The sequence below is a fragment of the Prionailurus bengalensis genome, chromosome D4, assembly GCF_016509475.1.
Source record: "Prionailurus bengalensis isolate Pbe53 chromosome D4, Fcat_Pben_1.1_paternal_pri, whole genome shotgun sequence".
Lineage (NCBI taxonomy): Eukaryota > Metazoa > Chordata > Mammalia > Carnivora > Felidae > Prionailurus > Prionailurus bengalensis.
Window position 1 is genome coordinate 83,522,174 of NC_057359.1, and position 20,443 is coordinate 83,542,616.

At 56.0% G+C, this 20,443-nt stretch overlaps 1 protein-coding gene across 3 annotated transcripts in view; it reads left to right on the plus strand.

The window, feature by feature from the left end:
- The window catches only part of NEK6 (NIMA related kinase 6), an 86,403-nt gene that overhangs the window by 37,488 nt on the left and 28,472 nt on the right, over positions 1–20,443 (plus strand). For all 3 annotated transcript variants that reach the window (XM_043566893.1, XM_043566895.1, XM_043566894.1), the window contains exons 2-4: positions 3,455–3,572; positions 14,397–14,537; positions 15,852–15,914. In XM_043566893.1, coding sequence (XP_043422828.1) covers positions 3,483–3,572; positions 14,397–14,537; positions 15,852–15,914 — 294 coding nt within the window. In that variant the 5' untranslated portion in view covers positions 3,455–3,482. The remainder of the gene's footprint in view (positions 1–3,454; positions 3,573–14,396; positions 14,538–15,851; positions 15,915–20,443) is intronic.

The following is a 20,443-nucleotide window of genomic DNA, read 5'->3' on the forward strand; positions in this document are numbered from 1 at the left end:
CCAAAGGGCATGGACCCTGGGGGCTCCTGTCTGTGGGGCCCCTGTGGGGGAAATGGCCCCTCGTGCCCCTCACCCCTGCCCACCCAGCACAGGTCCTGTTTTTGAGGGGACTGTTTGTTCGGTGGGGAGACGACATAGGAAGTTTTCAACTTTGTATGTAACAAAGAAAGATGATGAATTGCCACTGAGAGCCTGTGAGGAGTGCAGCGTGGTGGTTTTAGGCAACGATGCCACCGTGGGTTTGAGTCCTGGCTCCACTGCTGTGGATCTGGGAAAAATCTCTTAACCTTCTTGTGCCTCGGTTTCCTCTTCTGAAAAATGGGACAATAATAGACCCTCTCTCATGGCGTTGTTAAAACGAGGTGGGCTAAGAGGTGAAGTGTATAGAGCAAGGCCTAGCATAAGAAGGGTACATAATCGTTGACTTACCATTATTAATTACTCTTTTTCTGATGAGGCCAGGGACCCCTGGACAGTGCCCCCGGAGCCCCGTGTGAGGTCTGGGGTCTCCCGAGAAGCCCTGAGTGCGTGCAGTCTGCTGCCTCTGGGTGCAGATGTTGGGAGGGCGCTGTTAATACCACACGAGGTGGGGCGGGGGCGGGTAGGAATGACCCAGGCAAACGCCTGCTAAGCTTCTGCCCAGTGTGGCGCCCAGGCTCCTGGCTGGTGAGTGACAGTGTTGAGATACAAACCCAGGCCCACGGCCCCCCACAGGCTGGGTGGGGTGTGATGAGGGAAGGGGCATCCGGAGTCAGCAGGTGGGCGGATGAGCAAGTACATGCGTGCACCTGGCCTCTAGGCCACTCTGGCACCTTCTAAGATAAAGACAGAACCTTCTTGCTGAAGACAGTTCTTCTCCAACCTTTCCCTGGAGGTCTCCCTAAGGGCAGAGGACGGTGAACATGTCACCCTGAGGGGTCTGGGGGTGCAGCCCCGAGCAGCCGCAGAGCCTGCAGGAGTCTCCGGTTTTATCTTAAAATGCATGCGCATTTTACATTCTGTTCCCTCCAAACCCGGTTTATTGTTGCACACGTTTACCCCCCTGAGTAACAGCGCTGCCTCAGGAAGCTGCTCGTGTTTGTCTGTTTATCCTGGGGCTCTTCCTCCTGGTCCTCACCCTGTCACCCTGGGGGCGTGCACTCCGGTGTGGGAGCTCAGGCACAGATGGCCGGGAGATGCCGAGGGGGCTGTGGTCCCATCTCCGGAAGCCTCCGTGGCCCACGTGGAGCGGGGCTCAGTGAGCGGGGCACAGGCACTGGGAGACCCGGGGACCCAGGTGGGAGGTGAGTCCCGCGCTGGGACAGAGGGAGGGGTTTGATGGGGGGAGAGGCCTCAGAGGTATAGACACCCCCACGGTGCCCTCCCCTTGCTGCCTATTCGAGATAAGAGAAAAAAGGGAGCAAGACATCTATCACATAAAATGCCATGTTTGTGGGTCAAAACTGGCTCCGTCTTGGCAGCTTCACAGACAGGAGACAGCACGGACTGTGCTTTGGCGGGACGCAGCCCCCACCCTGCATGCCCTCTCCGCCGCCGGAGGCTCCCCCTGCTAGCCTGAGTTGGGTGCCTTGATTTCTGCCGTCTACTTGGTGTGCCGGAGAGCGGCTTTCCCCCCGAAACAGCTGAGAAAACGTGTGAGGGAGGAGCTGGGCCCGTCTGGAGGGCAGAGGAAGCATGGGCACTGGACCCCATCATGCCAGTGTGCAGGCTCTAGAGTGGCCGGGGGTCCCTTCGGGGGCAGAGCTGGGGAGGCAAGCATCGTGGGTCATTTGGGGCTTGGTGGACATGCTTTGATAGATCAGAAGGCATCACAGACATCCCTGAGCCTGGGAGGGCTGGATGCCACCCACTGTGGCTGGAAAAACCTACGGCGGGGAGGAAGGAAGAGATTCCCTTCCCGCAGCCCAGACACCCCTGTTAATGGGGGCATGTGTTCACTTAGGAGGTAGGTACCGCAGCTTGCTGAGCCACTAGACCAGGGGAAGGCTCTCCGTTTGGGATTTGACTGGTATAGATGACCAGGTTCAAGATTGAGAGAGGCAGAGTGTGTCCGGGGAGAAAGTGATGTCTTAGGTTGGTTCCCCAGTAGCAGACCCGGAGAGGGCCGAGTGGGGAAGACCATAAGGGAGCGGGGGAGGCCCCACCCAGGGCTCTGGAGTGTGGGTTACACCTCAGAGTATCCTGACCCAAGGCAAGGGCACTGACTTTCATCTGGACCCCTTGGTCATTGACGGAGGTCATTGATTCCTAGGGACTCTGGCTCTCCAGAGGATATAGACGAAGCTGCTCCAATAGCCTGGGCCAGTCCTCAGGGGCTCTATTTGGGATGTGTCGAGTCCGTGGGACAGCCAGGGCGGGGTCTGGTAGAAGTAGAGGCAGCCAGATTCGGGGGCCTTCACCTTATGCCTGCAGTGTGACGGGTGCCTCCTGGGCGTCAGCCCCTTTCATCCTCCGCAGGCCTGGCCCTGGACAGACAAGGCGCTGCAGAAATGCCTGTGGGTGGAGGAAAGGCTTTCCTCCCAAGGAGGGCTTTTCCCCTTGCATCCAGGAGGCTCATGGTAGCCGGATGCTGGCTCTCCCCTCTGGCTGTACAGCTGCCTCTGTGTGCCTCAGCCTTGGTCCCTGCCCCCGAGGCCGGCCTCTGCTAGGGAGGCCAGCAGAGGCTGCCTGTGACCCCGGGGGTGGAAGGGACACTGGGAGTGATTCTTAGATGGCATTTAGCGCAGGCCTGGGCACCTAGTGGGTGCTTAATCAGGAGCGGCTGCTGTGGCTAGCGTCCTTGACTCTTCTGGGGGCCTCTGACGTGGCAGCCCAACCCCTGGGGGTAGAAGGGGCGGTTCCCCTGTACAGAGGGCTCTGCGCCTGCCCCGAGGAGTATGCGGCACTGTGAGGGGCCCCCATGGCCTTGGCCTTCCCAGTGCTTTGTGCATCAGGGCATCAGCGAGGATGGAGAGGTTGGGTCCTTCTTGCAGCCGCTGCATGCAGTCTGGCTCACGGTCTCTCTCCTGACCACCCAGGCTGCCAACCTGGGTTTTTGTGGGGGTGGTAATGGGGGACGGGGCTTTGTAACTTTCTGCCAGGAGGCATGGGGTGGACAGTAATGTGGAAAGAACAAGGCTTTGGAGCCTAGCACTTGTGGGGTTGAATCTGACACATCCTTGGCTGGAAGGGGGGCCACCTTTAGACTTTTCCCTGCACAGAGCATGTTTCCACCTCCTCTATCCAGTGGGGAGAGATAACCCCAGCGACCTAGTCAGACAGGATAATGGAGGGAAAGCGTGTCACATCGGGTATCGAGTCTTAGCCCAGGCACTGCTGGGCTGGATGGCCGCCCAGCACCCGGGCTGGTCTATCTGGAAAATGTAAAATCTGACAGTCCCGCCTCATCCCAGTGCCATCCGGCAGAGAAAGCAAACAGGCGTGTGTCTAAGAAAGCCCTTGTTTTCTTTTGCAGCCTGTGCCTTGTGAGGCTGGCATGCAGAATGGCCGGACAGCCCAGCCACATGCCCCACGGAGGGAGCCCGAACAACCTCTGCCACACGCCGGGGCCCGCACACCCTCCTGACCCACAGGTGAGGCCTCTTCCTTTGTCTGCAGAGCATTGGGGATTCACCGAGGAACACAGATCCCTGAGGCTGCTTTATCCCGGGCACTGGAGGACGCCCCTCAGCAGCCACTAGACAGAGTCGCTTCTCGAATGCATCCAGGGGTGGGAGTGGGGCTCACTGCCCACCAGCTCAGCCCTTGTTTCAGCAGCACTCAGAGAAGCCTTCTCTGTGCCGGACTCTGGTCTGTCCCTGGGATTGCCATGTGCCTGGAACAGCTTTATTTCGGTGGGATCCACGCTGGGTAGAAAGGCCATGTTGTGGAGGCCCCAAGGAGAGAGTGAGGGGCTCTGGGGCAGCCTGTGCGCGGGGTCGGAAAGTGCTTCCTCGCTCTGAGCTGAGGCCGGCCTTCCTTTTGGATTTAGCTGTGCCCTGGCCCTCTTCAGCCTCTTTGTCTAGAACCAGCAGAGCTTCAGGACGCTGGTTTCCTCACACCTGCCTCGGCCTTGATGTAGATCCTTGGAGAGCCAGGCAGCCACCTGCAGCTTCCCTGAAGACAGTTTCTGGGGTTCCGAGCCTTTGTGCACTCCGTGCCTTTGTGCACACTGTTCCCTGGGCCTGGGTGCCCTCCCCAACTCCTCCAGGCCTCAGTCCAAATGCTGCTGCTTCTAGGAAGCCTTCCGGCTCCACCCCACTCCTTCTTCTGTGCCGCACGGGTGCTGGGTTATGGCCACAGCGTCCCGCTGGGGAGCTGGTTCCTGAGTCTGTCTCCCTTCCTAAACAGAGGACCTTCTGGGGCGAGGCATCACTGGTCACATCATCCCAGGCCAGGCACAGAGGAGCCCCTCGATGCCTGCTGACTGGATGAACTACAGATACGTGTAGTATAGCCCTGGCAGTGTGTGCGACGGACCCAGTTCTGCTCCTAGAAAGCACACAGCCTCCTGGGGGAGAAAGATGAGCCAGGCAGAAGAAACTCGGGGGCCCATGGAGCTCGAAAAAGGCACACGATCCAAACTAGATGGCCAGAGAGGCTTCTTGAGGAAGTGGCATACAAAGGCCTAGGGAGGACAGAGAGCCAGGGCCAGGTGCTGTAGGGTCTGGTGCACAGCCTAGAATGATGAAAAGTCAGGTCCAGGGTTGGCTTTTTCCCCAAAGCCGTGAGACCTGAATCAGGGGGAGATTCGGAGACAGCTACCTCCTTGAGGCACGGAAGGCTTGTACCAGCCTTTACTAACTGCCTAGTTCTTGTCAGAGGACTTCAGGTGGGCTGGTGTTTGACCTGCTTGGCCAGGGTTGCCATGTGCAGTTGTACAGGTGCACGCTGCACAAAGGCGCCTGGCCAAGGAGGCAGACGGGTCTGAAATCCTTCTACACCCGAGCTCTCATCAAGCCATGCTTCCCAGGGTAGAGCTGCGTCAGCCCAAGGGAGGGAGCACCTTTATAGGTTCACGCAGAGGCCAGATGTGTGAACTGGTAGACGCTGTGTGTGTGTGTGTGTGTGTGTGTGTGTACCCATGCTCTTGCACTCGCAGGCTGTCCAAGCACATCTACACTGTTCGTACTTCGTTCCCATTACTGGATGGGATGCGGGCCCATTTCCTATGTGGAATTTGGAGACACAGATCCCAGAAAGCCCAAAGGCCTATGGACACGGCTGGTCCAGAGTCCACCAGGACATCTCACTGATGGCTGGGGGCAGTGGGGCCTCCTCGGGTGATGTAGCAATTTGTCATATTAAGTCATTCACTAACAATTGAGTCCCCCTTGATTAATCTCCCAGAATTAGCCAGTTGCATTTTGAGCAATTAGGGTTAATTACAGCCTCATTTGGCAGAGGAGAGAGCCCCGTAATTATTTCACGAACAAGGCGAGGCGGCGGCGGGCTGCGGCGGCCGCAGCGTCCGGGCCTCTCGTCGCACGTGCTGGAGTGGGTAATGACATAGTTAAGTGTAATTAGACGCGATTACTCGTCGTTGGGCAGCGGCTGTCGGTGAAGGTGCCCCCACACCCACCAGCATCTGGCCAGGTTTGCAGAACTGGGGTCCACAGCCGTGTTCACACCGGCACTGTTGCAGGTTCGCGCGGGAATGAAGACAGACGCTTCCTCTCTCCTCCACTCAGGAAGCACCGGTATTTAAACCCCAGCTGGGGAGACATCATGGCCCAAATCTTGCCAGTTTCGGGCCATAGAAACTCCTCAAATTGACCACAGAGGCATTTTCCTTCGGGGCAGGACACCCTGCTGTTTCCCTGAAATCATCCTTAGAGGAAGGAGCCAGGGCCCACAGTGACAAAAATACTGTGCTCTAGACCAGGTGGGGCTCACTTCCCAACTCCATCCGTCACCAGCCAGGTGACATTGGGTAAAAGACCTGTCTGAGCCTCAGTTCCCGCATCTGTAAAATGGAGCTGTGAGATGGTATACTTTCATTGTGGGTGTCAAGGAGATGTGTGTCACTGATTTTACTCTTTTTTGAAAATTGACTTATTGAGAGAGAGAGCGTGAGTGTGAGTTGGGGAGGGGCAGAGAGAGAGAAGGAGAGAGAGAGTCCCAAGCAGGCTCCTCACTGTCAGCACAGAGCCTGGTGTGGGGCTCAATCTCACAAACCGTGAGATCATGACCTGAGCTGAAACCAAGAGTCCCCCCCCCTTAACTCACTGAGCCACCCAGGCGCCCCTGTCACTGATTTTATTCTCATATTTTAACATTCATTTTAGTTTTCACGACTCAGGAGCCCAGAGTTGGAAATACCCACAGTGTCAAAAGAACAACTTAACAAACACTCCAAACTGGTTTCGTTAACTTTCTGTGCTGCAGGCTAATGGTTTGTCATTTCAAGGAGCTTTCTAGCTGTGAGAGCTGTCAGCTTATGAAAATATGTTTGCTGAACCCAGTGGAATCACATGTGAAATCATTGAGATTTCAGATGAATGAATGAATGAATGAGTGAATGAATGAATGAACGAATGAATGCAGTTGAGAAAAAAAGCGTTAATGTCCCGATGCCTTATGATTTTACCAGCGTGCTGCAGACCATTATCGTCAGGAATGAAACATAGCTGACCCACTAAGAACCACGTGAATTTCCAAGAAGGAGAAAGGTGCTCTTGTCTGAGAAAGCCCTGGTTAATGTGTCTTCCATCTGGAAAGTCTTTGCAAACCTGCTTGGGGCACGCCAAGTTCAGTTACATTCGGCCCTATTCAGAGAAAGAGGAATGCACGTTACTTTTCACGGGATGGATAGACAGCTGCCTCTTAGATCTGAATCACACAGGCCAAAATCTTTATAAAAATCTTCCCAAAGCAGTGTTGGTAGTTAGGTAAGATTTAATGGCCAAATATTAACAGCTTTTAAAATTCAAGAAGTGTTTGCCGACGTGTCATAAATTCAGCAAGGACCTGTCTCATTTCTGCCTTGGGTCTGCTAAAGAGCCCCACACAGAAGTAGAGACAGTCCGTACGAGAGGTGGAAGGCCCCACGGAGGGATGGGCAGATGCTGAGGGAGCCCAGAGGGTGGGGTGGGACGGGGGAGCTCTAGAGGGATGATGTGTGGGCTGGCAACGATCAGGAGTGTGGGGCAGGACGGAGAGGATGTCCCAGGAGGAGGAAGGAGCCAGTCTTGAAGGTGCAGGACCAGTCAGGTTAGGCAGGTGTTTAAATGCCAGTGCTTCCTGGTGTTGATGAAAGGCTGTGTCATCTGAAATTGAGTCTATAGTGAATGAATGATGAGCCCATTAAGGGTCTTAGGTGGACAGGGGAGTTTGCGTTTTTGAAAGAACACCGGTTGCTGGCGCTCAAGGCACAAGTAAGGTGAAAATAGGAGGAAGCCTGCCTTCCCTTCCCTTCCCTTCCCTTCCCTTCCCTTCCCTGTCTCGGTCTTAAATGGCTGAACACAGGGAGAAAAGATTCCAGAGACTTCCGGGGGGGAAAGGCAACTGCACTTGGTAACTGAAGGGGTGAGGGAGAGAGAAGTCGAGGATGTATCCAACCTCGTGGTGGGATGACTGACGCTCTCTATGCCTTTCCCCTTTCAAGTCTTGGCTCGTTAGTCATCGGGGCTGGTTCCAGATTCTTTTATGTATGTTTAAGCTCAGCTTTCTCTGAGCTCAGTTAGTGGGAATTGTCCTGGGGGACGCACCGCAGCTGAGATGATTCTAGGTTTGTTACCAGGTGACTTCCAAGTTTTGGGCATCTTGCTCACTGTTCCCACGCGCCTGTGGCCCTCGGAGCAGAGTCTAGACTTTCAGGTTGGGACGGTCATGGCGGCCATGCTGCCAGTAGTGACACCTGGCATTGACCTCATCCCATCCTCCTCCCGACTCAGAGAACCAGGTCTTATTCAGAACTCTGTTTCGCAGGGAAGGAAATCGAGGTAAATAACGTGTGCGTTTTGCTCTTGAGGGGCAGAGCCAGGAGTCACCCCGGGTCCTGGGGCCCCACGGCACCCCGCCTTCTCGTCACGAGATCTACGAGAGGGAAGATGAGCTTTGGGCTTGAAATTAGCCAGATTGTGAAGAGCTGAGCAGGGATGGCCTCGTGAAGAGCCTGACAATATGGACTCTCTGTAAATCATGCCCCTCTTCTGTGTAACACAGATTTAAAACACATCACCGTATACACGTATACCGAACCCATTAGAAGTTCCCTACACACAATGTCAGATGTCTTTAAAGGTGAAATTCGTTTACAGGAAATGTCATTCTGATGAAGTATGCTTTTTAAAATCACAGAAACAGTTGCCTTAAAATTAATGATGCATTGCAAATATCAGGGAAAAAAAAAGACCCATTCAGTGTAAAGATGATTAAAATTCAGGTCAGAAGTCTGACTTAGTCAGGCTAAATTTTTTAATGAGATTTCAGAAAATTAATTGGGCGAATGCATTTTTATTCTTTTAACATGTAATTTTATGCTCCTTTTTTTTTTTTTTTTTTAAGGATTTGTCGATGGCTGAGCTGAGGCTTATTGTGGTTCAAACATTTTAAACTCAACTTAGCGCAGGGTGGGAGGTGTTCGTGGCCTAATTTGATCTGACTTGCAGAAGAGAGCCTGGGTTTCTCTGAGCTTTCTGGGGAGGGGCTGTCCTGGGGTGGTTCACCAGCCCGCCATGTCTGGCCTTGGCCTGAGAAGGCTGGTGGTATTTCTTGGGGGAGGGATGGGATCAGGGAAAGAGGGGACTCCTGGTTCAGCCGAGCCTCCTGCTGCCCAGGGAGTCGCCCAGAGGCTCTTCTTCTCTCTGAGATGGTGTTTCCCCCGCGGGCTCACCGCAGCTAGCACCAGAGCGGGTCAGCACCCCTGCCGCCGCCTCCCGGCCTCTCTGCCCATCTGCTCCTCCTCTGGGGGAGAAGTAAGGGGCTCCCACCTTGGGGAAGGGGGGTGAGGAGTCAGAATTTCCAGCCACATTTTCCCAGTGAGTGGCTCACAGAATAGCCCTCCAAAGGGAGGCGAGCGAGCCTGTGGTCTAGCTCAGTCCCTTGGCAAACAGTCCTGGACGACCCGTGTAGGGGACCATGAAGTCAGAAGGCTACGGGGGCACGTCCACCTCACTGCTTTACTGCAGTCAGGTGACGATGGGTAAGTGACCTCTCTGAGCCTCAGTTTCCTCATCTGTAAAATGGGGCCGTGAAGACTGAGATGGTGTGTATATATATATATATATATATATATATATTTTTTTTTTTTTTTTTTGAGAGAGAGAGCATGAATGAGTGAGGACCAGTGAGAGAGGGAGAGAGTGTGGAGCCCGAAGCGGGGCTCAAGCTCACAAACTGTGAGATCACGACCTGAGCGGAAGTCGGATGCTTAACCGACTGAGCCAGTCGCCCCAAGATGGTATACTTTAAACCCCCAACGTGGCGTCTGACATGGTGGGTGTTAAGGAAATGGCATACCATTGATCTTATTCTCCTATTTTAAAATTCATTGTAGTTTTCACAGCCAAAGAGCCCACAGCTTGAAATAGGCCCAGTGCAGACCTTCCGTGGGGTGGGGATGATGGTGATGGTGATGGTGATAACAACAGCCACGACCTCGCTGCCTCAGCTCGTCCCCAGCCCCCTAGGAGGCAGGCGCCGACCTTGTCCGAGGTCCACACCTCGGACAGAGCAATGCCAATACCAGTAATGACATTAACAACCCTGTAGCATCTCCCACGTGCCAGGCGCCCTTCCAAGAGCCTTCATTCGGTAACTTTCTTACCCCCTAGCAGCCCTCTAAAGGAGGCACTATTATTACCTTAATTGTCCAGTTGAGGAAACTGAGGCCCAGAGGGCTTCTCCAAGGCCCCCGGCCAGGAAGTGGCAGATCTGGGATGGGAACTCCAGCCTCTGCACCCCAGTGTCCGTGTCTCAGCTGATGGAGCCAGAGCAGGGGTCACCCCTCTGCCAACCCGTGCTCCAGGGCTGGTGCCTGTTTTCCCCGGGAGCCAGCGTGGGGTCCAAGATGTAACAGGGGGCAGTGAGGATTATTAGACGAACAGTTTTCAGAAAGGCCATCAGGGCTGAGGTATTACCTTGACATCTCCATAGTGCAAGCTGCTCGCCACCAGCCCCCGGTCTGCCCCCCGGTCTGCCCAGCAGCTCAGAGCTCCCTGGATGGTTGGCACCAACATCATCTGGAATCCTCCGAGGAATCCTGGGGCTGATAACGCTAACGTCCCCCTGTTGTGGATGACCTCAGCTGTAGGGCAAGAGCGAGCTGGCTGAGGGCTGCCCCAGCAGGGGAGGAAGCCTTGGAGGTGGCTGAGGAGAGAGGTCTGGCCTTATGGGGCCATGACTCCTTTCACCTCTTCCTCTTCTGCTCACATCCCCTGAGTTAAATCTGAGTCAGGGCTCTCCTGGCTCGGGCACTGCACCGTGTGGCCCGCGGTGTCCCCTACCTGAACAGAGGCCACCCTGGGGACAGGGCCCCATCCCCACCCCTGTGAGGATGGTGGTGGCCCTGAGCCTGCCCAGACTGTCCCCCTCACAGGCTGTGCTGCTGCCAGAGGAACCCGCCCCTGCTCCCTACCCCCCTCCCCCCACCCCCACACAGGAGCTCACTCCTCTAATTAGGTCGAATTGGGTTGTGACAGGAAATGCAAATCTGGGTCATCGCATATGCAGATGTGCATCTGGAGTCTCTGGATGCCAGCCGGGATGTCACCTCTGTCCTCTGGGAGTTTCCTCTGGGCAGCATGGCCTTCAGGGCACATCTCTGGGGTGGACAAGAGAGTGCTGGGGACTCCAGCCACTTGCGATGGCTTCTCACCTAGTGTTTGCAGAGCAAGGACCCTAGGAGATCACCTCCTCCAAACTCTTCGCTGTCCCAGGGGGGAAACTGAGGCCTGGAGAGGGGAGGGGCCCTGCCCATGTCACCTCTCAGTGCAGCTGACTCTATGTGGTCAGGGAGTTCAGGTCTCAGCTCCCCACTGACCAGCTGTGAGGAGACTTAAGTCACAAAATCTGTGTAGGCAGCTAGTACAGTAACTGATGCATTGTAGGTGACTTTTTCTGAGGGTGTGTGATTTCAGCTGCACTTCACAAGTGACAGTGGCTGCATTACCAAGTCCCACAGCGCACCAGGTTGCTTTGAGCCCGTTCCATTGTGTCATTGGACACACGTGCCCTGAGCACTCGCTCTGGGCACGTGAGGGCCTCAGCTCAGGGGACATGGAGGGGACTAAGGGGCGCAGTTTTGGAGAGGCCCCTGTTCGGGGGACAGGGTGGGGCTCAGGTGACTGGAAGCAAGAAGCAAGAAGCCTAGACCTGGCCAGTCACGGGATCTTGAAGGAAAAGCCGAGGAGGAATCTGAGTTGGGAGGCCACACAGCATAGCGCAAAGGGCGTGGACTCTGGAGTCTCGGGTCCCAGGTTCAAATCCCTCCCATTACTCACTTCGAGGTCTGGAGCTGGTCACTGCCTCCCCTCTGAGCCTCAGTTTCCTAAAATGGCGATAACAGTGATGCCTACTCACAGGGTCGTGGGAAGTATTCTGCACGGTACCTGGCACACAGTAAGTGCTCAATAAATGCTTGTACTTTCTTACATGGGCACTTTGTATATAAGTAGGTTAATTGTTACTGAACAACTTACTAGAACAGGCACTGGCATAGGGTGGATAAGATTGTGGTCTTCCTCCTCCACCAGCCCTGCCTTCTGCTCAGCGCCCCCCTAGGAAGCATCTTCAAATCTCTCACCAGGAGAGGTAATTATGCCTCAAGACTTCAGAGCCAAGGTTGGCCCCACCGTTACCTTGCTGAGGGAAGGAGGCAGCAGGCTGTGAGCCTCGGACTTCCATCGCTCACTCCTGGCAGGCGGGTGCTGTTAGGGTTTCCTTGGCACAGAGCTGGGTCTGGGCAGGTTCAGAAAGGCCGGGGTGAGGAGTAGCAGCTCAGGGCCCCTCTCTCCTGATCCACCCCCACTTGTCAGTAATAAAAACCACTGAGCACCTACTGTGTGCTGGGGGTGGTACTCAGCAATCTCACGTGATCCTTAAAGCAACCCTATAAGACAGGCATGCTTCTATACCTCTGCCTTACAAGGCAACTGAGACCCAGCAGCTTGTGTAATTGCCCAAGGTCACCAGTGAGCAACCCAGAAAATAGGCATAAGGAGATCTACATAAGGATGTTTATCGCAACGTTATTTGTAGTGATGAGAGACTAGAAACAAGCCTACTGTGGACTATATTTGGCAGTTATTTAACTCACTGTCAGTGGACAATATCCATCAGTTGCTGAGAGAGGGGAAAGCAAGTCTTAGAGTAAAACGTTCACACCATTTTGTGGAGTTTTTTAAAGTTTATTTGAGAGAGCGTGCACGCGCACACACACACACACACACACACACACACACACACACACGTGTGAGTGGGGGAGGGGCAGAAAGAGAGGGAGAATCCCAAGCAGGGATCCGCACTCTCCGCGAGGAGCCCTGTGCGGGGCTCGAACTCACAAACCGTGAGATCATGACCCGAGCCGAAATCAAGAGTCGGATGCTTAACCGACTGAGCCACCCAGGCACCCACGATTTTGTGTTTTTAAAAAGTACACCATCTCCATATATGTGAATATTTGTTCACTGAACAAACATTTATTGAGTGCCTACAGCATGTCACATCGTTCTGTGGGGCATACCTTCTCGTGGTCGGGACACAAAGAAGATAACTAAGTAAAATATGGGATTGGGAATGCTGGAAGGTGAACACCAAGGGGGAAGAGTCGGAAGTGTGGAAGGGAGAGAAGCAGGGAGGCGTCCGAGGGACATTCCAGGTAGAAGGCCCAGCGAGAACAAAAAAGGATAGTCAGTGTGGAAGAAGCGAAGTGACCAGGAGAAAGTCATAAAATAGCAAGGACGCAGAGGTGTGAGGATGTGGGTGGGCAGAGCACGTGGGGTCTTAAAGGCTTCGTGGGTGGTTGTCGGGCGAGGACTTTGAGTTACCATAACAGGTTGCTAACTCTACTCACCTCGCCGCGATGGCGTGCTCTCCTTATCTTCGCCTGTTTCACAGTTCAAACCGAACATATTCGTGTAGCAAAGAAAAAGAAGGAAAAACTCGAGGTTGATTGAGAGCAGACGTACTGAGACGGATGCCAGCCCCACAGGGCTCCGGAGGCTCCTTCCGGGGCTTATTTGTCTAAAAGTTGGTATTCGGGCGAAGGAGAGTTCCAGAAGGCAGCCCAATAAAGTTCCTGATCTTCCACCCTCTTGGATGCTTCCGGCCCAAGTCTGGAAGAGGCCTTTTCGCATCAGAAAATTCAGACACTTGTCCCTTCCTGCCTGGGTGGGGCTCTCTGTGCCTCTTGCCTCACCCTCACCCCCTAAAATGAACTCCACAGATGTTTCTGTCCCCCTTCTATATGTGAGACCCTGTCCTCACACCGCCGCCCAGCCGGGGCGGGTCCCCAGTGGCGGTGACCCCCTGTCCCAGAGTGGCGCGAGGGGGCGGGTAGCAGGAGGAGGACGTATTTTGGCAGGCCAGCGCGGGGCAGACCAGAGCCAAGGCATCCTCGCCGTCCTCCCCTCCTCTTCCCCTTTCCAGGGCCCAAGAAGGCACCCCCTCCTCTCCTTCTCCCCAGAGCACTTTGCACATGTGTTGTGGGGGGCGGGGGGGGGGTGGCAAGGGGCTACGTGGCCACTGCTGCCTCACTGGGCAGCACCATCCCTGGGCAGGTCATACTGCTCAGTTGTGGGTTTCTGTGCTGGCCCCTGGAGAGTCACCGTGAAGTGTCTGGATCCCTCATGTTGCCATAAAGGGGCCTGTTTATTCAAAGAAGGGGCTCGGACTGGTGAGACTGCAGATTTAATCTTGGTTTTCTCATCTCTTGGATGGGATTGGCTACCCCGGGAGGGGAAGTCACATCTTACAATGACTCGTAGGGTTAGGGTTGGGGCCGACACGTGGAGGGCCTTGGGGCCAGTGAGACCCAGCGGGGCCTCGCCCTAGCTGTGTGATCTTGGTGGGTCACTTCCTTCACACCTGCTCTGCTTGCTGGCTCCAGCCTGGGCACAAGGGCTTCAGGAGTGAACAAGGTGGGCGAGGCCCTGGCCCCAGGGAGTCAGCTTTCTGGGAGTGCGGGACAGAAACAAGCAGATGACCGTGGGATCAGGTAATGAGGGGTGGTGCTAAGTGCCATGGGGGAAACCAGCAGCCTCAGATTCTCATCTACAGAGTGGGGGGTGTTGTGGTGTGGACAGCACCCAGGGGGCCGATGGAGTCTCTGACAGTGAGGTTGGCATTCAAAGTCTCTCCGTGGCCTTGGAGGAGCATTGCTGGAGTTGCCAGGTTCTGGAAGGGGCCCCAGCTGCCCAGGGCCCGGCCCCTCACCACAGCCTGGCTACTGATACCCCTCTGTCCATCTCCTCCAGAGGCACCCGAACACCCTGTCTTTTCGCTGCTCGCTGGCAGACTTCCAGATCGAGAAGAAGATAGGCCGAGGACAGTTCAGCGAGGTGTACAAGGCCACCTGCCTGCTGGACAGGAAGACGGTGGCTCTAAAGAAGGTGCAGGTGAGCCCATGGGGTCAAAACCACATCACGGGAGCCAGCTTCTGTGTCTAAACATTGTGGCCCTCGGCCAGTCCTCGACCCTTCCTCTGAAATCGGCACCCAGCTCACTGGGCTGTGGGAAGGATTAGGTGGGCTCCTGTTGATGAAAGCTCATCGTGAGCCTTAGAGGAAAAGGCAAATGAGCATGCATTGAGCACCACTGTATACCGGGTCGTGTCTTGAGAACGGTCCTGTGGGTGAGGGCAGTCACCCCATTTCTCAGATCAGAAGAACCGCAGAGGCGTGAGTATCCATCTCGCCGGGCCCACAGAGCGAGCTGAGGGGGAGCTCAGCCTCTGACCCACACCGACTCAGCACTTGCTGGTCGCCTCTGGGTTTGAGAGCCTTTCCTGACCTCCGTGTCCCCCCGAAATGGAGGAGGGGGCTCAAGCAGATGGGTTGGCAGCCGCAGAGTCCTGCCAGGATGCGTTTCAGTGAGAGCCACTGGGCACGTTTGAACAGCACGTTGCCACAGAAGGTGGCTTTAAATCCCCCAGCAGAGTTTCCCGACACCTCAGTTTGCTCATTTGTCCTTCGAGAATGAGCCTAACAGCCTGGGCAGAGGAGGGGACGCAGACGCAGCCACGGGTGGGGACCCAGGCGACAGATGGTTTCTTTGCTGGTCTGTAAACCGCACATGTGGCTCCGGGTCGCTGGAGGAGAGGCGGGCTCCTCTCTTTAGAAAAGGCCCATTTTCTGCTCTGATTTGTCTTCCAAGGAGGGGCTCGCCTGGCCCTCTTTGTCCTGCTTTTCTGTGCCATGTCGGGTTTTGTAGTGGGGACCTTCTGTTTGTTGCCGGGAGTCAGAAGGTATTCTGAGGGCCCACGGCGAACGGGCACTGAACGGGCCCCGGGGTGGCGGGGGGGAGGGTGTGCGGTGGCAGGTGCTGTGCTTACACCCTCTCACTCAGCCCACGTGACCACCTGGGAGGTCAGGCCAGGCTATTGGCCCCATTTCCAGAGGTGAAGACTGAGGCTCCAAGCACGTTTCCTGGCCTCCCACTTACCAGTGGGTGACCTCAGCAAGTCACTGCATTTCTCGGTCTTTATAAGTCGGCACCAGTAACCCCTGCCTCACGGGAGGATTCAGCCCAGAGCGCCTGGCTGAATCCTCCCAGGATTCAGGATGGGCACCCGGTAAACAGCCGTTGTGTTTATGGCGTCCCTCGGCGAGGAGGTGGGAGAGCCAGGGTGGGAGTTCCCATTCTTGTGGCTCCCGGTGGGGGTCCCGGGAGCTGGGTTTTGACCACTCTCTCTCTTTTTCCTCTCACCCAAGATATTCGAGATGATGGACGCCAAAGCCAGGCAGGACTGCGTCAAGGAGATTGGCCTCCTAAAGGTGAGTGCCCTGGGCTGAGCAGGAGCCCCTTGCTTCCTTGCGGTGGCCTGGTCCCCGCCCTGGGCCACCTGTTGGCTGTCACAGACCGCAGCCGGTTAGGTTCAGAAACAACACCCTTTTGAGGGTTAGTGGTCCATTTGTTTTCTCATGATTGGGCGGGCGTGGGCCCCACCTCACCTCTGCCCAGGCCTCATGGCGCCCCCAGACTGGCCGTCCTTGCCCCACGTTGATTCTGTTTATGGACACCAGCACCTGGCACCAAAGTCCTCCCCCGAGGGCACCAAATCACTGCCACCCGGGAGATGCCCCCACCCGGGTGACTCAGCAAGGCCAGCCCGGGATGCAGGAGAGGATTCACAGCCAGTTGTCTGGCCCGGGGCTCCTGGTGCTGGAGGGTTGTCACCCTGTTAGCTCTTCCCAGACCTACCCAAACAGGAGGCTGGGGGGCGGGGGTGGTGGTATCTGTGTCCTTTCCTTTCTCCTCCCTGCTGGCTTCCTCCTTGGTCTCCCCAGAGTCAGAGACAACAGAACTCTCTGGACTAGACTCGCCCCCAGACTAGGGCTGCTTTCTCCTGGAGATCCCTCCCTACTCCCCAGGCTTGGGATTCTGCCTGGGGTCTCACGGGTGGTGGAGGAGGAGGAATGTTCCGCGTATCGGAGGCCCAGGAGCCTAGGTTCAAATCCTCATGTCTTCATTTACGAGCTGTGTGACCTTAAGCAAGTGCCTTAGCCTCCGGGAGCCTCAGTTTGCCCATCTGCTCAGTGGTGAGAACACCTGCCTCACGGGATACGGGCAGTTGGAGAAGATGAGGTAAAATAGTATCCGAGGAGGGCCCAGCACAGTGGAGCACACAGTAGGTCCTCCCCTTTCAGGAGACAGAGGGCTCGCTCCACACCTTCTGGTAAAGTGGGGCTGCTGGTCGCAACGATGTGGAAGTCCCACTGCGGGATTTCTGGTTAGCGGTTTACACTGTCGGGTCTTCCCTGGGCTCTCAGGCCTGGTCCCTGCCTGCCCTCAGCCGCTTCCAGGCAGCAGGGAGTGGGCAGGCAGCCGGTGTGACTGTGCGAGGGATGCCGGCTGACCCAGGGCCCAAGGAGGGCAGGGTCCCGTCCCAGACTCTGGAAGGCTGGGGGATCCCCGCAGTGTGGAATTGGGGAGCCAGGTGGTGGCGGCCTCGGACGCCACCCTTGGGATGTGGGACTCGAACGCGGGAACGGGGAGGCCCCTGAAGTGGCTGAGAGCAGCGGGGGATGCGGCCTGATGTGATTTGTGACCCTGCCTATGATGGGTCCCAGGGAGGCTTACAGGGAGGTGTCCTTAACTCCAACTGTTACAGGTCCAAAAATCCCCTTCGGATAACCTTTTTAAAGTTTTACCTTAGCAGTCGACTTTGGGACCTGGGTGTGGTCTCAGGACTCAGACTGATTTCCCAGCCCTGGGGACCTGCTGTCATGGTCACCCACCCTCTCTCCTCTCTTGTGGCCAAGAATGCACATGTGCCATTCACAACGAGTAAGGAATTGTACGTGTGCTCGTACTGAGCCAGCTTGTTCTGGGTCCCTGGGCTTCAGTGAAGTCATAGGTGAGGCTTGGTGCGACCTGGGCCTATTCCGGGGGCTTCCTCAGGCTGCAGTGTGGCCGTGTGCCATTGACCATGGCTCTGGAAGTGGGCATACCCCTTACTCACTAGCTATGTGGCTGTAGGCAAGCTGTTGACCACTCACGGCCTCCGTTTTGTCATCTGTAGAAGGGAGTGATGACAACAGGACTGTCCTCAGGTGCCGGGGGAATTAGAAAATGGGTTGGAAGGGCTCAGTGTAGCATCTGTTGTGTGCAAGTGCTCGGTCACAGGCAGCCCTTGTCATCGTGGTCACAACCTCTGCCGCTCACCGCCAGCCCTTTTCCAGAACGCCGATCCAGCTCCCCGCCTGCCCAGAGGAAGTCAACAGGATGCGCCAGGGCGCGAGGTGTTTCCTGCAAAACAAAGGGAACCACAGTTCTCAGAGGGCCCACTGGGCAACATCATTCACGTCATTCATGCCAGGACCCGAACCCCAAAACCTCCTAGTGCAGAGGCCCGCCCCCCCAGACGTGGGGCGGGAAGGCGGACCCTGTCGGAACACGGGCAGAGATCATGTGTTCATACAGTCAGCACAGTTTTGAGCAGCACTGAGTGCTGGGCACAAGGTTGCAGCCAGCAGGGAAGACAGATCCTCACAGACTGCCGTGTCACGTCCCAGCGGGGCCACGAGTGGGACGGAGCAAAGCCCCTGGTGGCAGAGATTCAAGGGGGGGGGGGGGGACCTGAGCCCTTTACTGTTACCTCTGCCTTCCTTCCGTCTGGCCATCTGTCCGTCGTCCATCCCTCGGCAGCCAGCACGACCGCCAGGGCATGGCACGGGACCTCAGGGACAGCCCCACCCTGTGGAGCTCCAGGTTGTGAGAGAGAGAGAGAGACGTGGGCGTGGATTGTCGGGATGCCAGAGAGTGAGAGGGTGATCGATGCTGCCAGGAGGAGCCGCACTGGAGATGAATCTTGAGGTGTTACTTACCTGAACCCTAGATACACGAAGCCAAAGCAGCTACCCCTCCCCCGCTCACAAACCATGAAACCCCACCACTCGCATCTTTGGAGCACTTTCTACATCCTTGGCCCAGGTGTGTCCCCTTTGAGACACGCCTGAGCTCCCCAACAGGCTGCAGGCTCAGAAGGGGACTCTGGGTGGACAGCAGCCCTCGGTTACTGGACCAGGTTCTGGACCGAGCTTCATCCTCTAGAGTCAGTCCCTTCCCTCTCCAGGCCTTGGGGATTGCCCCCAGCTGACCTCTGGGGGTCCCTTTTTGCCCCAGCCTGTACCTTTGTAGCCTGGCGGGGTATTCGAGGGAGCCCTTACGTCACCTGCCCTCCTCAGGCCTGCCCTGGGAGCAGGGAGAGAGGCTTCCCCCTCCTCCCCCCAGGAGCCAGCACCTCGAGGTAACAGCCCCCTTGACGGAAGCTTTCATTCCCACCCAAACCCCCTCCAGTCTTCCCAAGTCATTTGAAAAACTGTGCTGCCCAGTCTGCTGATGACCTTGGTGGGTGTCGGGGAGGCCTCCCTGGGAGGATGTAAGGTTCCCCCGGGGAGGTGGGGAGGTGGGGAGGTGAGCTCCAAGAGTGGGCTGAAAGAGCAGGGGACTCTCGTTTATAATAACAACAGCGCTGGCACATCATAAGGTGCATTCGAGACTTCAAAGCATTTTCAACTTGATCAAGTGCCAGCATTCCACTCGCTTTGATATTTTTTTTTGGTAAATGGAAAATATCAGCTGATGTGATGGCCAGCGTTCACTCCGGGAAGGCCTCAAAACAAAATCCGGGTAAAGGTGACTTTTGACGAAGGCACCACAACAGTTCAGTGGACGAAGGAAAGACTCTTAACCCAGGTGCTGGGAAAACTGGACGTCCAAAGGGACAGAAGTGAGCCTTGACCGCTGCCTCACACTGTACATAAAAATTTATTTGAAACGGATCATAGCCCTAAATGTAGAGGCTAAGACTATAATCATGCTGTTTGCTGTGCTGACAAAGGGGGTGAGACCCAGGACAAGGGACCTGAGGGCTCGGACAGGCAGTGGACACCAGGAGAGAGTGGAGTCGAGGGAGGGGCAGACACATGGCCAGCGACAGAGGCCACCTGTGGCTTCTGATTGAGGGGTGTCTGCGCACCCAGACCTGGCTTGGGAAAAGAACGAATGGCAGATAGCACAGCCATGTGATGTCTGCCAAGGTCCCCCTCATTTTAGAATCCGAAGACAGGCACAGGTCGGCACACAGCACAAATCCACACCCCTCTCACAGCAACTTCCAGGTCTTCTAGAAAATGTGTGCGACGGTGGCCTCTGCTTGTCTGCTGACAGCCGCCCCCGTGGACTTGGCCGACCAAGCCCTGGCAGAATATTTGAGTCCCCTCTGCTTTCCCAGACTCTGGAATCATTTGGTGGAAACAGTCAGTCTGAGTTATAAAAAGTTGCCAAGGTCTGTCCCCTCTTAGCCAGGCGGGGGCTGACTTCCAGCTGGTGGGGAGCTGTCCTGTCTGGAAAGCACGTGGGCCATGGTGGTCAGGCCAGAGGCAGGGCTTCAGCACGGAGCACGCCAGGAACTGTTGGGTTTTTTTTTCAGGATTTCACAAGGATGTGTCAAAATGAGAGGAGGGAGGAAGAAGGGAGATGGGCGCACTTGGGAGCACCAACACAGGCCTGCTGAGCACAGCAGTAGGGCGGTGGGGGCCCAGCCCTGCTGCCGAGGGTCACGGGTGGTGAGGAGGAGGAGGAGGAGGAGGATGCTGTCCACAGGTGTCCGTGGAGTCTCAGGTCCGGGCAGTCACCAAGTTAGACATTGCGTTAGAGGCCTTGGCGCATCTAATGCTCACTACTCATGAATACATTATGCCCATTGTACAGATGGGGAAACTGAGACTCAGAGATGCAGAAAGGCATTCCCAGTGTTGCCTGGGTCTGCCTGACTCCCAAGCACAGGCCTTTCCCCCAA